This window comes from Nuphar pumila, chromosome 7 (assembly GCF_984573655.1).
Source record: "Nuphar pumila chromosome 7, dmNupPumi1.hap1.1, whole genome shotgun sequence".
Classification (NCBI taxonomy): Eukaryota; Viridiplantae; Streptophyta; class Magnoliopsida; order Nymphaeales; family Nymphaeaceae; genus Nuphar; species Nuphar pumila.
Window position 1 is genome coordinate 20,885,446 of NC_143255.1, and position 15,520 is coordinate 20,900,965.

General features: G+C 39.5%; 1 protein-coding gene across 1 annotated transcript; it reads right to left on the reverse strand.

Annotated features, from left to right (window-relative positions):
• Window positions 1–3,901: 3,901 nt before the first annotated feature.
• LOC149831455 (glycosyltransferase BC10-like) lies at window positions 3,902–12,256 on the reverse strand. The gene is made up of 2 exons (XM_090013019.1): window positions 11,486–12,256; window positions 3,902–4,779 (listed from the first exon to the last, which is right to left on the reverse strand). Exons 1-2 carry the CDS (start codon window positions 12,254–12,256, stop codon window positions 4,141–4,143), a joined length of 1,410 nt encoding a protein of 469 aa, XP_089869145.1. The 3' UTR covers window positions 3,902–4,140.
• Window positions 12,257–15,520: the final 3,264 nt, after the last annotated feature.

Consider the following 15,520-nt stretch of genomic DNA (forward strand, 5'->3'; position numbering starts at 1 on the left):
AACTACTGCAAACCATGCATGTACAATAGGGACAACCACAAACTATCATCTCAGGTGTTACTTCGTGGGCTAAAAGCTTCAAGAACATATAACCCTCTCTATATGATGACACCCTTAATGGTATGGTAGTAGAAAACTGGTTGATGCAAGTAGAGAAAACCTTGGATGTTATTTGGTGCCCAAAGGATCAATGAGTTTGGGTAGTAGTGACGAATTTAATAGGCAACACAGAGCACTTATGAAGATCCATCCGAGATACCTTGGAACCAGACACTTATTTGTTTTGGTCTAAGTTCATAAAAAGATTCCACAAACAATTCTTCTTGAGGGCTAAGAAAATAGAGAATGAGAATGAATTCAAAAAACTACGTCAAGGGCGCATGATTATGGCTCAATACACTGCTCGATTTAACTTGCTTGCTTGTTTTACAAAGTCCTTGGTGGCAATTGAGAAAAAAAAAGTGCAACCGCTATGAGAGGGGCTTGAGGCCCGAAATCTTGAGGTTGGTGGGACCGTTGGAGATCAATAAGTAGAGTCGGCTTGTGGATCAGGTTTCAAGGTATAAGTTTTGGGATAAGAGGGCAAAAGAGAAGCCCAAGACAGAGGAGGAGCCAAGATCTAGTAGAGCACGCTTGAGACCTCTCATAGAGTCTCGGTATAATAGACGTTACTGTCAGAAGTATAAGAAACCCTTGAGAGGTCAAGATGATAGGCATGACAACAAACAAAAGGATAATACTTTAAACGAACATCATGCAAAGAGGCAGATGACGCAAGACCAAACCCATCTTAGTGACAAGTGCAGAACTTGTGGCCTGCAAAAGCATAAAGGTCTATGTGAAGTAAAGAATGTCAAATGCTATAATTGCAATCAGATGGGTCACTACACCAACAAATGTCCTCAATCTGACTGAAGGGAAAGCACAACCTAGAAGCAGAAACCAGCAGTTTCTTGCTGAGTGTATGTTGTCACTCTCTAAGAAGCCCTTGACAATCTTGATGTGGTAGAAGGTACACTCTCTATCTTTAAAGTTTTTTGCATATGTGTTGTTTAATTATGGAGCCACACATAGTTTCACCACCTCATCTTTTGTAAAACTTTTACCAATTGCACTATCACATTTAGACATTCTTTATTGAAATAAAACACCTATAAGAGATTCTGTTATGGTAAACATTGATAATATGAATTGTATTGTATGTATAGACAAACATGAGTTATCTGTAAACCTTCTGTAATTATAATTCAAGAATATAGATATGGTTCTAGGCATAAGCTGGTTGTCTCACTAGCATGACATTATTGACTGTAGAAGGAAGTGCGTTAGTCTTTAAAACCCCCAGACTTCAACATTAACATTAGGGATGGCAGTAGACCTGGGGAAAGCGGGGCCCCGCCTTGCCCTATTTGGACTGGGGATGAAGGGTATGAAATGGGGATGGAGGCAGGGACAAAGGTTAAAATCCATCTCCGTTCGGAGATGGAGGCAGGGATGGACTTACACTTTCCCCCGCCCCGCCCCGCTCTATCCCGGTTAAAAAAATTACTAACTTACTAAGTTACTAACCCTAAATCATGTGCAGCAGCAGCAACACATTCGTCTACCATCAACCCTCTCTCTCTCTCTCCACCATCGGCAGCCATCATCGTCGATGTTCGTCGAGGGACGGAGGAAGCGATGTCGGATGGTAGCAAGAAGGCGTTGCTTTTGAGGATAGAGGACGATCGCGATTGCGAGGAGTTGCGGACTTCCACCCCATCTGTCGACGGTGGCAATGGCCACCAATCACCATGTCCTAAAACGGGCGCCACCATTCTAGAGACTCGTTCTTGGGCATTTCGATCGTGACCCGACTATGCTAGCTCCGGTGAAAATCACCCTGCCCCGACGACATCTGCGACGACACCTCTTGGCAAATCCTACCCACCGGCACCCGATAAAAGGGAAACTAAAAAAGGGTAATCTCTATTTTTTTAATATTAGAAACATAAATACAGACGGGACGGGACAGGATGGGATAGGGATGGGGTGGGGGTGGGATGGAGGTCCAAAGTCCCTCCCGCCATGGGGATGGACCAGGGATGGAGGTTAGCTTTTTGAGACGGGGCGGGGGTGGTGACCTTGTCCCCCGCCCCCGCCCCAGTCCACTGCCATCCCTACTTAACATTTCAAGGTGTTAGGAAGTTAGCCAAACCAACAATCATATCATACATTAGAGAATAATGTATTGAAATTCTAGCTTATATAAAACTAAGGAAATAAACAACCTCATAGTAGCAGGCGTAGAGGTAATGTGATAGTATGCAGATGTATTCTTTATGGAACTTTCAAGTCTTTCTCCTCACTGAGAGATTGAGTTCAAGATCAATCTTGTTCTGAAAACAACACACATCTCCAATGCCCCATTTTAGATGGCCACGAAACTTAGGCAACTCAAGGAGCAACTTCAGGATATATTGGACCTTTAAAGATACTTAGGAGGATTGGCCCAATAGCTTACCGTCTAGCCTTTTCTCCGTTCTTATCTAGAATGAATAATGTTTTTCATGATTCTATGTTATAAAAGTATGTGTCAAATCCCTCACACAAAGTGGATATGATTGAGTCAATGTTAGAAATCTAGGATGATTTGAGCATTAGTGAAAGGCCCATCGAGATTTTTGACTTGAAGGAACAGAAGTTAAGAAACAAAGTCATACTACTAGTGCTAGTTATATGAAAACATCAAAACAAGAATGAGGCCACCTGAGAGCATGAATTTTACATCTATGTATAGCTCTCGCATATGTTTTTAGGTAAGATTCAGGACAAATCTTCTTTTAAAATAAGTAAAATTGTAAACCTTGTATCCCTCACTCTCTTCCCATGTTGGAAGCAGGAGGGTGAGGCTCTCGTTTAAGAAAAAAAATGAAAAGTCTCTCCCTCTTCCCACATATGTAGAGGTGGGGAATATGGAGAGTCTACACGCTTATTAAGAGTGTAGTGGGGGAGGGAAGACCCCATGTGCCCCATAGGTGATATATAAACCTATGGGCTCCCTCTCTCATCTCCTCCATTCTTTGTTCAAGAGAGAGGGACTAGAGGAAGATGTGAAAGAGAGAAAAAATTCAAAGGAATCAAGAGGTGTCGTCCGACATGGGGGAGTCACTGGTAGGTAAGCCCTCATTTCCTCTTTTAAATTAAGTATGAGAGAGAGGGAGATGAGGTCGGCCACCCAAGGTGGTTGTCAGCATCTTCCAAATGTGAGAGGAAGAGGGTGGGCAAGAGAGAGGGTGGCCCTTCTGTCTCACCGACCGGTGTCGGCCACCGTGGAGGAGGTGGCAAAACAAAGGGTGGCACCCTCTGTCTCGGTCATGGTGTAGTCGTCGTGACTGAGAAGGGGAGAGACAGAGGGAGCCCACCCTCTGTCTCAGTCGCTAGAAACCACCCAAGTTGTCGATAACGCCCGTCTTGAGGAAGAGGCGGCGAGACAGAGGGTCACCCACTGACAACCACTCTGATTGTTGGCATCCCCGTTAGGGGAGGGTATGGTCGGCAGATAAAGGGCGTAACCCTTTGTCATGGCTGTTATAATAGCACTGACCGACTCGATCTGGCACAAACCCAGACCGAGTCTGGTTGGAATGTTTCCTGACCTACTTAGTCTGAGTGCGACCCAGACTGGGACTAGTCAGAAATATATATATATATGTGTATATATATATATATAGAGAGAGAGAGACTCTCAGCTTCCTGTACGTCATGAACAGTAACAGCGAAACTGGCTTGCATATTAAATAGATACACATGTTAATAAATACCTTCTGAGCTTTTACCTTAAAATCTCTCCCACACTCTCTCCAAATGTTTATAAAGCAAGAACAAGAACAACTCTGCTACTTTGTTGAATATCTCTACCTTTCTCAGTCTTTAGCCAAATTTAAATTACAAAATAACATTTATGACAATTTGATTGAATACACCAATTAACAGTTTTTAGGTTTTTCCCCAGTTTTCTTATGCCAACAAATTAAACTTCTCTCCCACTCTCATACACATACATACAAATTAGATCCTTCTCTGTATGCAACCGTTAAATGTAAGGAACGTCATCACTCAAAAGACCAATCAAAACTCTCTCTCTCTCTCTCTCTCTCTCTAAAATCCCAAAACCTTGGGTCCAAACTTCAGCAGCCTACCTAAAGCATTAGGGGGGAACTTCCTAGCAAACAAGTAGCAGACAGTTGTCTCCTGCCCATTGTATGTGCACTGGCTTCCATCTCTCATCTTTCTCAGCAACTCCGTGGTCACATTCCACTGACTATAACTGGCTGGATGAGGCCCACGCTTGGACCAGTCAACCCAAGTCACACTCCTGTTTGCATTCCATGCCCCGAACTCTATGTTCACAAGCGTAGGGATGTAGTGCTCATCAGGGTAACATCGGCGCCTGCAGCGCATCACGAACACTTGGTAGTACTTCTGATCAGAAATCACCTCTAGTGCGAGTTTTCGATCCATCTCGAACCATTGAGATCCTTTTCGCCATTGTTCACTCATGATCACTGGCCACATTCGCCGGTTATACCGGCCACGGCCAGTTTTACTTGGGTCGTCATATACTTCTACAAAGGACTGCCTTGAGTTGATTAGGTACTCATAGGTGGTGGTGAAGGAGAAGATGGGTATGCAAGACTCAGACAGGAGCACGAACCTCTGGTTAGAGAAATCAAGCAGCGCGTTTGCGAGAAGACGCCGTTCTGCTTCCAATTCGCTAAGCGTTCCCCATCGAACTTGCTGCTTCAAAATCAAAACCTTCTGTCAGCAAAAAAAGAAGGCAAAGATATGATTGCATACTCTTAGGGTGCGTTCGGGTGGCTCCACTAGCATGGGATTTGGAATCAGAATGATTTCAAAATCATTCTGATTTCATTCCCCAGGGCAACCCGTTACAGTCTGCCTGAAGAACATGAGATTTCAGGCTTGAAGTGTGCAATTACATTGCACCCAATCTCAATTCCTGTCCAGCGAGCGATTAAGCAAACACCGTGTCATATGACACAAATAATAAATGGACTGGACTCATGTTGGATATACCAGCTGCAGTTTAGTTGGACTAAGACTCAGATGAAGCAGCAAAGTTCAATGAGCAATTCACTTCCCTATTTCTTTCTAGTCTATGCTGCTTAAAGACTAAGGAAATTAACAAAGAAGAAAGAAAAATCTCGGGCTTTTTCTTAGCATAACTTTGCAGCCATGAAATCATTGTCAATACCAAAATTAACTTGGCATCCAAGGCAAATATGTCTATATATAAGCCCTAATATTGTTGGTGGCATTTCTTAAAATAAATCTAGAGCCCTCTAAATCTAATATATTAGCTTAAGGTTTTGTTCAACCACAGATGCCACAAGAAATTTACGTGGCAATTCCTTCTAGAGAACAAAGATAGATAATAAAAGTGGTTGCTCTGTTTCTGATGCGATGTGGACTTAACGATTTCTTTCCATGTCTGCTTCTTATCAAACAACTAAGACGAGTTGAACCAATAAGCTGTAATATTTTCCTAAGACTGGTGGTATTAGTCACAGTTAACAAATAATGTAAGCCACTTAAAAGATATAGATAAATTGAAAACTATTTCAGGAAAGAAATGTAAAAGTTGAAAACAGTTAAATGCTTTGCTCCAAAAAAAGTTCAATTTCTTTTTTTATCTTAAAATTAGTGGTTGGGGGGATAGAAAGTTATTAAAAGAAGTTTCTTAGGAAATGATTTAATTTTCAATATAAAAAGAGTAAGCCTGCATGGACTTATTCCAACTTAAAGTAGGTGGTGAACAAGAAATGTCAACCTGCAATAAAAAAAGGGGGAAGAATACAACCAAATCCTAGCTTGAATGCCCTAATCACATATTTTGATAAAGTCATACGGAGACTAAGTTGAGCCTACTTTTCTAGACCAGAGGGTGCCATGACCCAGTTTGCCTGCTGCCAAGCGTGCAGAAGAGAGCCTTTTCCCATACGCCAAGTTCAATGGCTGGACAACAAATTTGAAGATCAATCTAAAAAATTTCAGCTTTGGGATCTTTTGGTGAGAGAAAAACTCGTGATATATTCAATTCATGGTTTTGAAAAATATTGATAAATAATAAAATATAAAATCGTATAAAATACATTGACAAAAAATTTAAAATATCGATTTATTTGCTAAATATCTGCCCCTGTGGTTGAGGTCATCTTGTTTTGAGTTGAGGGACGAGGACCTAGGTGCCGGGTACATCTGGAGATCGAACCACTCAAGGCATGAGGGAAGATCAGATGCAATGTCGTTGCACATTTTTACTGTGCTACTACACCTACTCATCCACCATCTTTGTTCCTCCAAGACAAAAAATAAAACTCATCTATCATCTTTGGGATACATCCTGTCAGCTGTGGGGCTGAACAGCAGATGGTGGGTGATCAGGTGCAGCAGCACACTTAAAGTCTACAATCATATTGCACTTGATCTCAATTCAAGGCATGCTCTGAATGTGAGGCCGAATTTTACTTTAACCAAGGGCAGAGCCACGTTGTGGAGAGGGTGGGCATCCCACCCTCACCAACAAAAATCACACTATAAAGATGAGGGTTAATAGTGGTGACTCTTTAACGGCGATAAGAATTTTTGCCGCTATTGATCAAGCAATAATGGCAAGATCATTATCTCCGCTAATTGATTGGTAATAGAAGAGACAAATATATCGTTGTTATTACTCTACTACAGCCATGAATGTCACCGTTATAGCTTATCAATAATGACAATATTTATGTCCCCACGACTGCCTTGCATCTGCACACATCTCACCATTAAAGACCTATGAATGATGGCAAGATTTTTTGGCCTTAAAACACATTAACGTATATATTTAACGACTAGAAGATCTCCTCGTTATTGATCAATAAAGGCAAGATCTAGCTCTTGTCGTTATAGGGTTGTTATATAACGGTGATATTTATGTCACCGTTATAGAGTGAGGTCAATGCTCCCATTTCACTAACATTTGGGGGGAAAATTTCAGAGGGGGCTCCCACTACAAGAAAAATGTTACTTAGCGACGGAAATTGGCGACAAATTTTTTCCGTCGCCAATTTGCGACAGATTAGCGAGCGAAAACTATTTGTCGCTAACGTTTGAAATATTTGCAAAATTAGCGACAAAAATATCTTCGTCGCTAAAGCCGTCGCTAATTAGCGAGGGATTAGCGACAATATTTTTTCGTCGCCAAAAACGTTACAAAAAATGCTAATTAGCGACGGAATTAGCGAGAGAATTTTTCTGTCTCTAATCCGTTGCTAATTAGCGATGAATTAGGGACGGAAAAATTCCCTTGCTAATTCCATCGCTAATTTTCGTCCCACCTGAGGCACAAAATTTTCCCTCCCTCCATTCAAAATTTTTCCTTCATTTGTTTTTCCCTCCCGTTCGATTTAAACCATCCCCACTTGAGGTGCTTCTCAGGACGCCATAAGCCCCGCTGACAACGTTCACAAAGAGTCGATCCCTACCTATGGAGAAGTCGCAGATGGAGCCGCCGTGGCTTCGCCGGAGCCGAGACGTCAAGGGGGCGACGAAAAGGAGGCTGCTGTTGGGGAGCCACTGGAGCCTGCCGGAGTCGTGAAGATCCGCGCGGAGTCGTGAAGAGCTTGCCGGAATCGCGAAAAGCCTGCCGAAGTCGCGAAGATGTCGTACTCGTTGCTCCTCCCCTTGCAGCTCACGAAGATCTGCGCGGAGTCGCAGTTGAAGCTGATCGCCCCCACCGTGAAGCTCTTCGGCTGGTTCTCATGGCAGACCTGTGGAACTTGAAGAGGAGCTCCCCCCGGAACGCGCCCCCGCCGTGAAGCTCTTCGGCTGGTTCTCGTGGCAGACCTAGAACTTAAAGAGGAGCTCCCCCTGGATCCGTGCGGAGTCGCAGCCTGCCGGAACGCGTCGGTTCTGTGCAAAAAAAATTGCTCCTTGTCGAAGAACGCGCTGGCAGCGAGCAAATTTTTTTATTTTTTTTTTAAATTTAACAACGGATTATCAACGGATATTATCCATCACTAATTTAAAATAGCGAAAGACTCGCGATGGATCATATCCGTCGCAAATTAGCGATGGACTTAGCGGCGGATAAGTTCTGGCACTACTTAGCGTCGAAAAATTCTTGATGAAAGTTTTTTGTCGCTAATCCGATGTTAATTCATCGCTAAATAGTTTAGCGACGGATTAGCATTGGATTAGCAACGAATTTAGGTCGTCGCTAATCCACAGTTTTCTTATAGTGTCCAACGGGGTCCTCCCTCTCTTTCTCTCCCTACTATCTTGTCTCTCAATCATTGCACACTTCGGTGAGTCCATCCTTTTTTGTTGCTTACTCTGGTGACCCCTCTACCCGGCTCCCTCCCCCCCTCTTCCTCGTTGCTCAATTCGGTGAGCCCCTACCCGAAGTACCCTCTCTCTCTCCTCATCACTTCTAGCTTTTGGGTGAAGACGCAATGACTGTTGAGGGTTTGGACATCTCCTCCATTCATCGACACGCTGAAAGCCCTCTGTATTGTCTGCCCTCCCTCCCTTTCTCACACTTATTTTTCCTTTTGTCTTTCACATATATATCAGCTTGCACAACCCAGCCTACCGCTCTCGCTCTTTTTTTCTTCCCTTCCATGATCAAAGTTTGCAGTCTTGTTTGTTGTTGGTGCACATAGGGAAGCAACTTTATAGTCTTGCTTGTTGTTGCAAGGTAGTCTCTCTCTATGAATCCTATGGTATATATTTTTCAGACTCATGCATGTATGATTGAATATAGTTTTTTTTTTAGGTTTTTTTTTTCTATTTTCTTGATGATTTCTTGTTGATTTAGATTTCTTGTAATCTTGATCTATGTTCTATTTGTGGTTAAATTGCTTCTTAATTTGCATTCTAGTCGTGGTTAATACTGATCTGACTCTCTTTTGTCATATTTGGTTGATATAATGATTAATTTGAAAATTAGGTATCTCTTTGCCTTTGATGGTAACTAAAATATAGTTTTCTCTTGGATTAATTTGGTTTCTATCAATTGAAGTATGTGATCAGGGTGTTGCTTTGTTAGTAGGTTTCTCCATCTCACCATACATTGATGTAAATCATGTGAAAAGCATTACGTTATGTTTCAACAAAGAGCAAAAGTCTTAACATCTGAAGATTTAATTTTGGATATGTGTTAAGCTTCTCTCTTGATCAACATGATTAGCTAAGAATCTGTATATCTTACTCATGGTAAACCTGAATTAAAATAGATTTTTGGTCAGATGGATATCCAATTTAAACCAGAATAATTTTCATTGGATATGCCCTTTTTGTTAATTAGGCTATATATAAATTATGTTTGCTAGGATTTAAGGTTCTAATTTGGTTTTTTTGTAAAATGACATAAATGTTTAGTTATGGTTTTAGGGTTTTCCTATATATATATTTAATTCATGAAGCCATAAATAATTTATAATTAATTTTTTCTTTTGGTTAAAATGTTATGGGTTTTTTATTTTTTTATGAATTAGTATAAATGCATAATTTATGATGTTTGTATGAATTTGGGTTTGGATTTGGTGTTTTTCAAAATAACATGAAAGTTGAATTATGCTTTTGGGGATTATGTATTGTTTTTTTAATTATTATTAACCATTAATCCATAAAGAATGAATACTTGATTTTGGTTAGAACTTAGAAATTAGAATATTAAGGGTTTTGTTTGTTATTTTATCAATTAGCATAGATGCGAGATGAATGATTTTTCTTAGGATTTAGGTTTTTGATTTGCATCATTTCAAATGATATAAATGATTAAATTATAACTTTCAAAACTTTTTATGTATTTTTTTTCTTTTTAGTTGGCATTTTGATTAGTAATAATGATCATTCGATGTTTGATTTCTATTAGGATGGGGTTCATTTGTGTTTTTTAAATAGTAATAATCATGATTCTATTTTTTATTTTTATTATGATTTTAAGATTTTTTTTTTTTTTTGTTGATTTATTTTAGTATTTGATATATCTATATTTTATTGAGATAGGTTCACCATTTAAGTATATTTGCAATGTAAAACATTGGATTGATATTTTATACTTAGAGACTTCTTTTATTAATAATTTATTTTTCACAATGCAATTGTGCCCACCCTAGTTTAAATTCCTGGCTCCGCCTTTGACTCTACGTTTCAAAACAATTAAACAATCATTATTTTAAAAGTACCCTTACATATTCAAGTGCTAGATCACCATCTTAAACGACAGCATGAGATACGCCCCATTGACAAAAACTAGCGTGTTAAATTACACTCTGGATTTCAAGGCAAGGGATGCCTGTTTCTCATGCCATGGCTGACCTATTCCACGAAGTCTTTGTTGGTTAAAAAAAAGAGGGATGATGTCATGAGCATGGTGTTCATTTACTTTTGTGGGGCCCTCTTCTAGACCATGAACCCACTTTTTATTCCGAAACGTGGGCCATTTGAAAGTAAAGTTTGCCAAACTTTGAAAATTCAATCGAAGGGCAAGGGTCCCAGCCTTGTGAAGCTGAAATCAAATTGATGATTTAATGCCAGATGAAAGCCTGAAACTTTGATCAAGAGCTACAAAAGAGACAGATCAGTCCACTTCGTATATGACCAATTCTTCAGTTATATTCACTGCCAAAACTGCACATCTCACTTGATCAAGATGTACATGGCCCCTACTCTCCTAGTTTTTCCAAGCGAGATGCACAATCCCCAAGTAGGGATGCAAATAGGTCCGATCCAAGATAGAGGTTTTGTAATTTTTGGCTGTTCCGACTTTGATTCTGATCCAAATCCCCATGTATTTAACTGTTCCGAATCTGAACCATTTTCATTCATCCTTGTTCCCAAGTAAGATGTGCGGTGAAGATAAAATATCACAGTTGATTGCCATGCTATACAATGCACCAAAAATCTAATTATGCATCACAAACAGACTATCTATCACATGTTTTTAACTAGTCAAATCATGTACCCTCAAGGGGTTTGGTGTAGTTGAAGGGGTTTAGCCATTAGACCGGTGGTCACGGTTCCATTCCCAGGAGCTTCAGCCCCTTGCAGTAATGAGGGCAAGGGATAAGCCCCTGTTCAACCGAAGCCTGGTGACTCCCTGAGGCTAAGGGGTGCGGCACGGGTTTACACCGTTGGGATACCGATAGTAAGTATGGCAGACTTAGCCAGCGCGACTAGGTTTCTGATTTCAAAGTGTGTTTTCCCATCCTTCATTGGAAAAAAATAATCAAACCATGTAAATGATATCTATAAAGCTTGATCTGAAAAAAAAAAAGAGAAACCGAGAGAGGAAGAGAATGCTGGAAAACAGGTAATGTTTTAGTGGAGAGTATGGTGTTGTCTAGTGTAGCCAACGTTACCCCTATATATCATGCCAAATACAATCTAAGCAAGCTCATTTCAAGAAATCAAAAGAAGTTATTTGTTCTCGTACCTTGCTTGGTATTCTTCTTCCATAAAACACCGATTTGTCTGGCACTGATCCGTTGTAGGAGGGGCTTGTGTGAACATAAATCGTATATTTATCTTCATGTCCCTTGAAGAATCTCTCCCACAAGGGTGCCAAGGGAAGGGGTCCCTTTGTCAAGAATAGGAAGGCAATCTTTGGGACTCTCTCGTAGGGGTACCCACTAACCTTGGGAACCATGGATGCCCTCCATAGCAATTCATCGTCTACCATGCTATGCATCACAAAACTGGGTTGTACCCAATCCTTGATTCCAATTCTGGCAGCCTCCTCCTTTCTCAGGTAGTCACAACGCGCCATAAGCTGAGAACTGCTAGAAGAATTCATGGGTTGTGGATCAACACCAGCGGTGGGATCATGTGTGCTGTTCTCAACTACACGAGGAATAGACTCACATGAATTTAACTTGGATGGTGAGCTGGTCGTGATGCAATTGTGTTCGTCTGCAAAATCTCTAACAGGAATAGAGGAAGCAATAGAAGAATTGTTGCCATGATTCAGATCGATGCCGATGGAATGATTTGTGGCACACTTGAGAGGAGGGAGGGAGGAATTGGAGTTTGTTTGATTGAATATGGGGAGGTAGTTACTGATGTGGAAGCTAGCAATGACACCAAAAGTGATGCCCAAGGCAAAGAGAACAAAGTGGGAGGTAAGGTTAGACGGGTACAACTGAAACTTGAAGAAGCTTATGGAATCATCAACTTTACGCTGTTGATAAGGTTTCTTCTTCTCCATGGTAGCGGCAATGGTGGCAGAGATGACTCTGATGTTGCTCTAGTGCTACTTCATGGTTTTGTCAATATGGAGTAGAGGCTAAAGTTGTCTGGGAGGGGAGGGTGGAATTTTAACTTTTAGGGTAAGGTAGATGCTGATGCAGTTTTGCATGTGTTTATAACCTGCTGACAAATTAAGGAAGCATGGCCACTGGATAAGAGAGAGAGACCCCTTCAGCTTTTGAAGGTCTTCTTTCCTCGAGCATCTCAAAGATTCTAAGCACATATATTATTTATTGTTTTGCCTCTATTGGTTCAAAACATGACTTGAGAACGGGTTTACATATTAGAGAGAGAGACCCACAAGCGACAAAAAATATGTTGAAATCAAGTGATTTATGAAGGACCGACTCAAATGACCCACAATGTGGAAACCTCATCTAAAGAAGTTTGAGGCTGCCATAGTGGTTGTCCATAACAAAAGTCCTTTTTTTAATGATATTTTAATCAGATAACCCATAAGATGCACTGGTTTCATGGTTTGGTGGCATCCATGATTTTTTTTGTCAGAGCCACGGTAAGCAATTTGATATATATATATATATATATATACCAAGATTTTCATAGTTTTTTTGCAAATCTAACCCCAGATTCATTCGTTGTAGTCCATTTGCTTGAAATCGACTATTGAATTATTGTACTTTGATTAAGAAATGTGATTTTGTATGCTTGAATATTTACAAAAATTTTGAGCTATTGATTTTTAAGTCCTAAAAGATGATTTTTATACATCGTAATCAGATGATCTGAGAGACTTTCTATAAAACCAAGCCATATGGTGAAATTTTAGAGAAAAAAAAAACTATGAAAATCTTGGTACCTACCAATTTACATATTTGGTTGATTTACATATTCCAATTACTCTCTCTCTCTCTCTCTCTCTCTCTCTCTCTATATATATATATATATATATATATATATATATATATATGTATATATATATATATATAACCCGTATCTTTGAACGGGTTTTCTTTTCAACCGTTGGTTCACGCAGTGTAATGCAATGCCGTGCAACTTTTTTTTGAAAAAAAAGACTTTTAGCAACATTTTTGAATAGCCACTAAATGTTATGTTTTTTCAAACTTTTAGCGATGATCATGACGGGACTAGCGCTAAAAGTCTTGAGCGCACAAAAAAATGACTATGCTGCATCCAAGGTATCTTCAAACACTGCATTTTGGCAGCTTATAAAACCAAAGCCTCCCACCATTGAAGATCAAAGCATAGACGTGTACCAATAGTACATCAAGATGTCTAGCATTGAACTATTTTCAAAATGTTTCTCAAAGCATAGATGTCTACCAATCAGGTCATGGATTAGAGAGAGCAGGTCTAGAATTCAAGACACCCACACAAAGAAGAGTTTGTGCACACGATCACTCACTGTTTGCAACAGACCATCTTGGTTCCAAAGAGCGGGTATATGCCATGGCATATCACTACAACAAAGCAGTAGATTAGCGACGACCACATTCCGTCACTAATCCGTCCCTAATCCGTCGCTAACATGGTTAGCGACGGATTAGCGACAACGAGGCGACAGCATGCTTACGTCGCGAATATTTCGACGCTACTGGCGATGGAATAATTCCATCGCCAGGTCCGTCGCTAATTGCGACGGAATAACGAGCGCTATATTCCGTCGCCAATCCGCCGGTACTAAACGGCGACCACGGCTTGGCGACGGATTTACTTCCGTCGCTATGCCGTCGCTAGATTAATATGAATAGCGACGGATGGTTCCGTCGCTAATCCGTCGCAAACACGAAAAAAATTAAAAAAAAAATTATTTAAAAATTAATTACCGAGAACTGTACAATTTCTATTTTCTGTACAATTTATATTTCCTGTAAATAAAAAACAAACCACACAAAAAAATTCATATAACAAGAATCTACAACAATTAATCGTTCCACCTTAAAATTAAGAAGTTTAATTATTTACAATTCAACAATTATAATTAGGAAAAATAAAAAAAATAGAACTTCTTCAACACAGTCCTCTAATCATCGCCAAAATTTTATGCTTCTTCTTGTTCATTGTCTTTATCTGTCCCTTCAGCTCCACTACCCTGATTATCGCTAGCAGCCTACACAAGAAAAGAACAGTCAGTATTGATAAACAAAATATAATGAAATAAATTACACACTATATGTGATTCTATCATGTGCTCATGTGTGATCTAAGGCAATAAAAAAACTCTATATGTGATTCTATCATGCTCATATGTGTGCTAAGGCAGTCAAAAAATTGAATATGTGATTATAGCATGTTCATATGTGTTCTAAGGCATCTAAAAAAACTCTATATGTGATTCTACCATGCTCAGATGTGCTTTAAGGCAGGCAAAAAACTATATATGTGATTCGATCATGCTCGTATGTGTGCTAAGGCAGTAAAAAAATTGAATATGTGAATATAGCATGCTCATATGTGCTCTAAGGCAGGCAAAGCCAAAAATTTTATATGTGATTCTATCATAAATGATATATAACATGTTCATATGTGTTCTAAGGCAGTAAAAAAACTCTATATGTTATTATAGCATGCTCATATGTGTGCTAAGGCAGTCAAAAAACTGAATATGTGATTATAATATGCTCATATGTGTTCTTAGGCAGTCAAAAAACTGAATATGTGATTATAGCATGCTCATATGTGTTATAATGCAGTCAAAAAAACTTTATATGTGATTCTATCATGCTCATATGTGCTCTAAGGCAGACAAAAAGTTATATATATATATATATATATATATATATATATATATATATATATATATATATATATGTGATTCTATCATGCTCATATGTGTGCTAAGGCAGTCAAAAAATTGAATATGTGATTATAGCATGTTCATATGTGTTCTAAGGCATCTAAAAAAACTCTATATGTGATTCTACCATGCTCAGATGTGCTTTAAGGCAGGCAAAAAACTATATATGTGATTCGATCATGCTCGTATGTGTGCTAAGGCAGTCAAAAAATTGAATATGTGAATATAGCATGCTCATATGTGCTCTAAGGCAGGCAAAACAACTTTATATGTGATTATAGCATGCTCATATGTGCTCTAAGGCAAACAAAAAAACTTTATATGTGATTATAGCATGCTCATATGTGCTTTAATGCAATAAAAAAACTCTATATGTTATTATAGCATGCTCATATGTGCTCTAAGGCAGTCAAAAAACTGAATATGTGATTATACCTGAGAGGGACC

Coding starts and splice junctions, on each gene's coding strand:
- LOC149831455 (XM_090013019.1), bottom strand. CDS start 12,256: ATGGAGAAGAAGAAACCTTATCAACAGCGTAAAGTTGATGATTCCATA. Junction 4,780..11,485: donor GAAGAAGAATACCAAGCAAG/GTACGAGAACAA, acceptor ATTTTGAAGCAG/CAAGTTCGATGGGGAACGCT.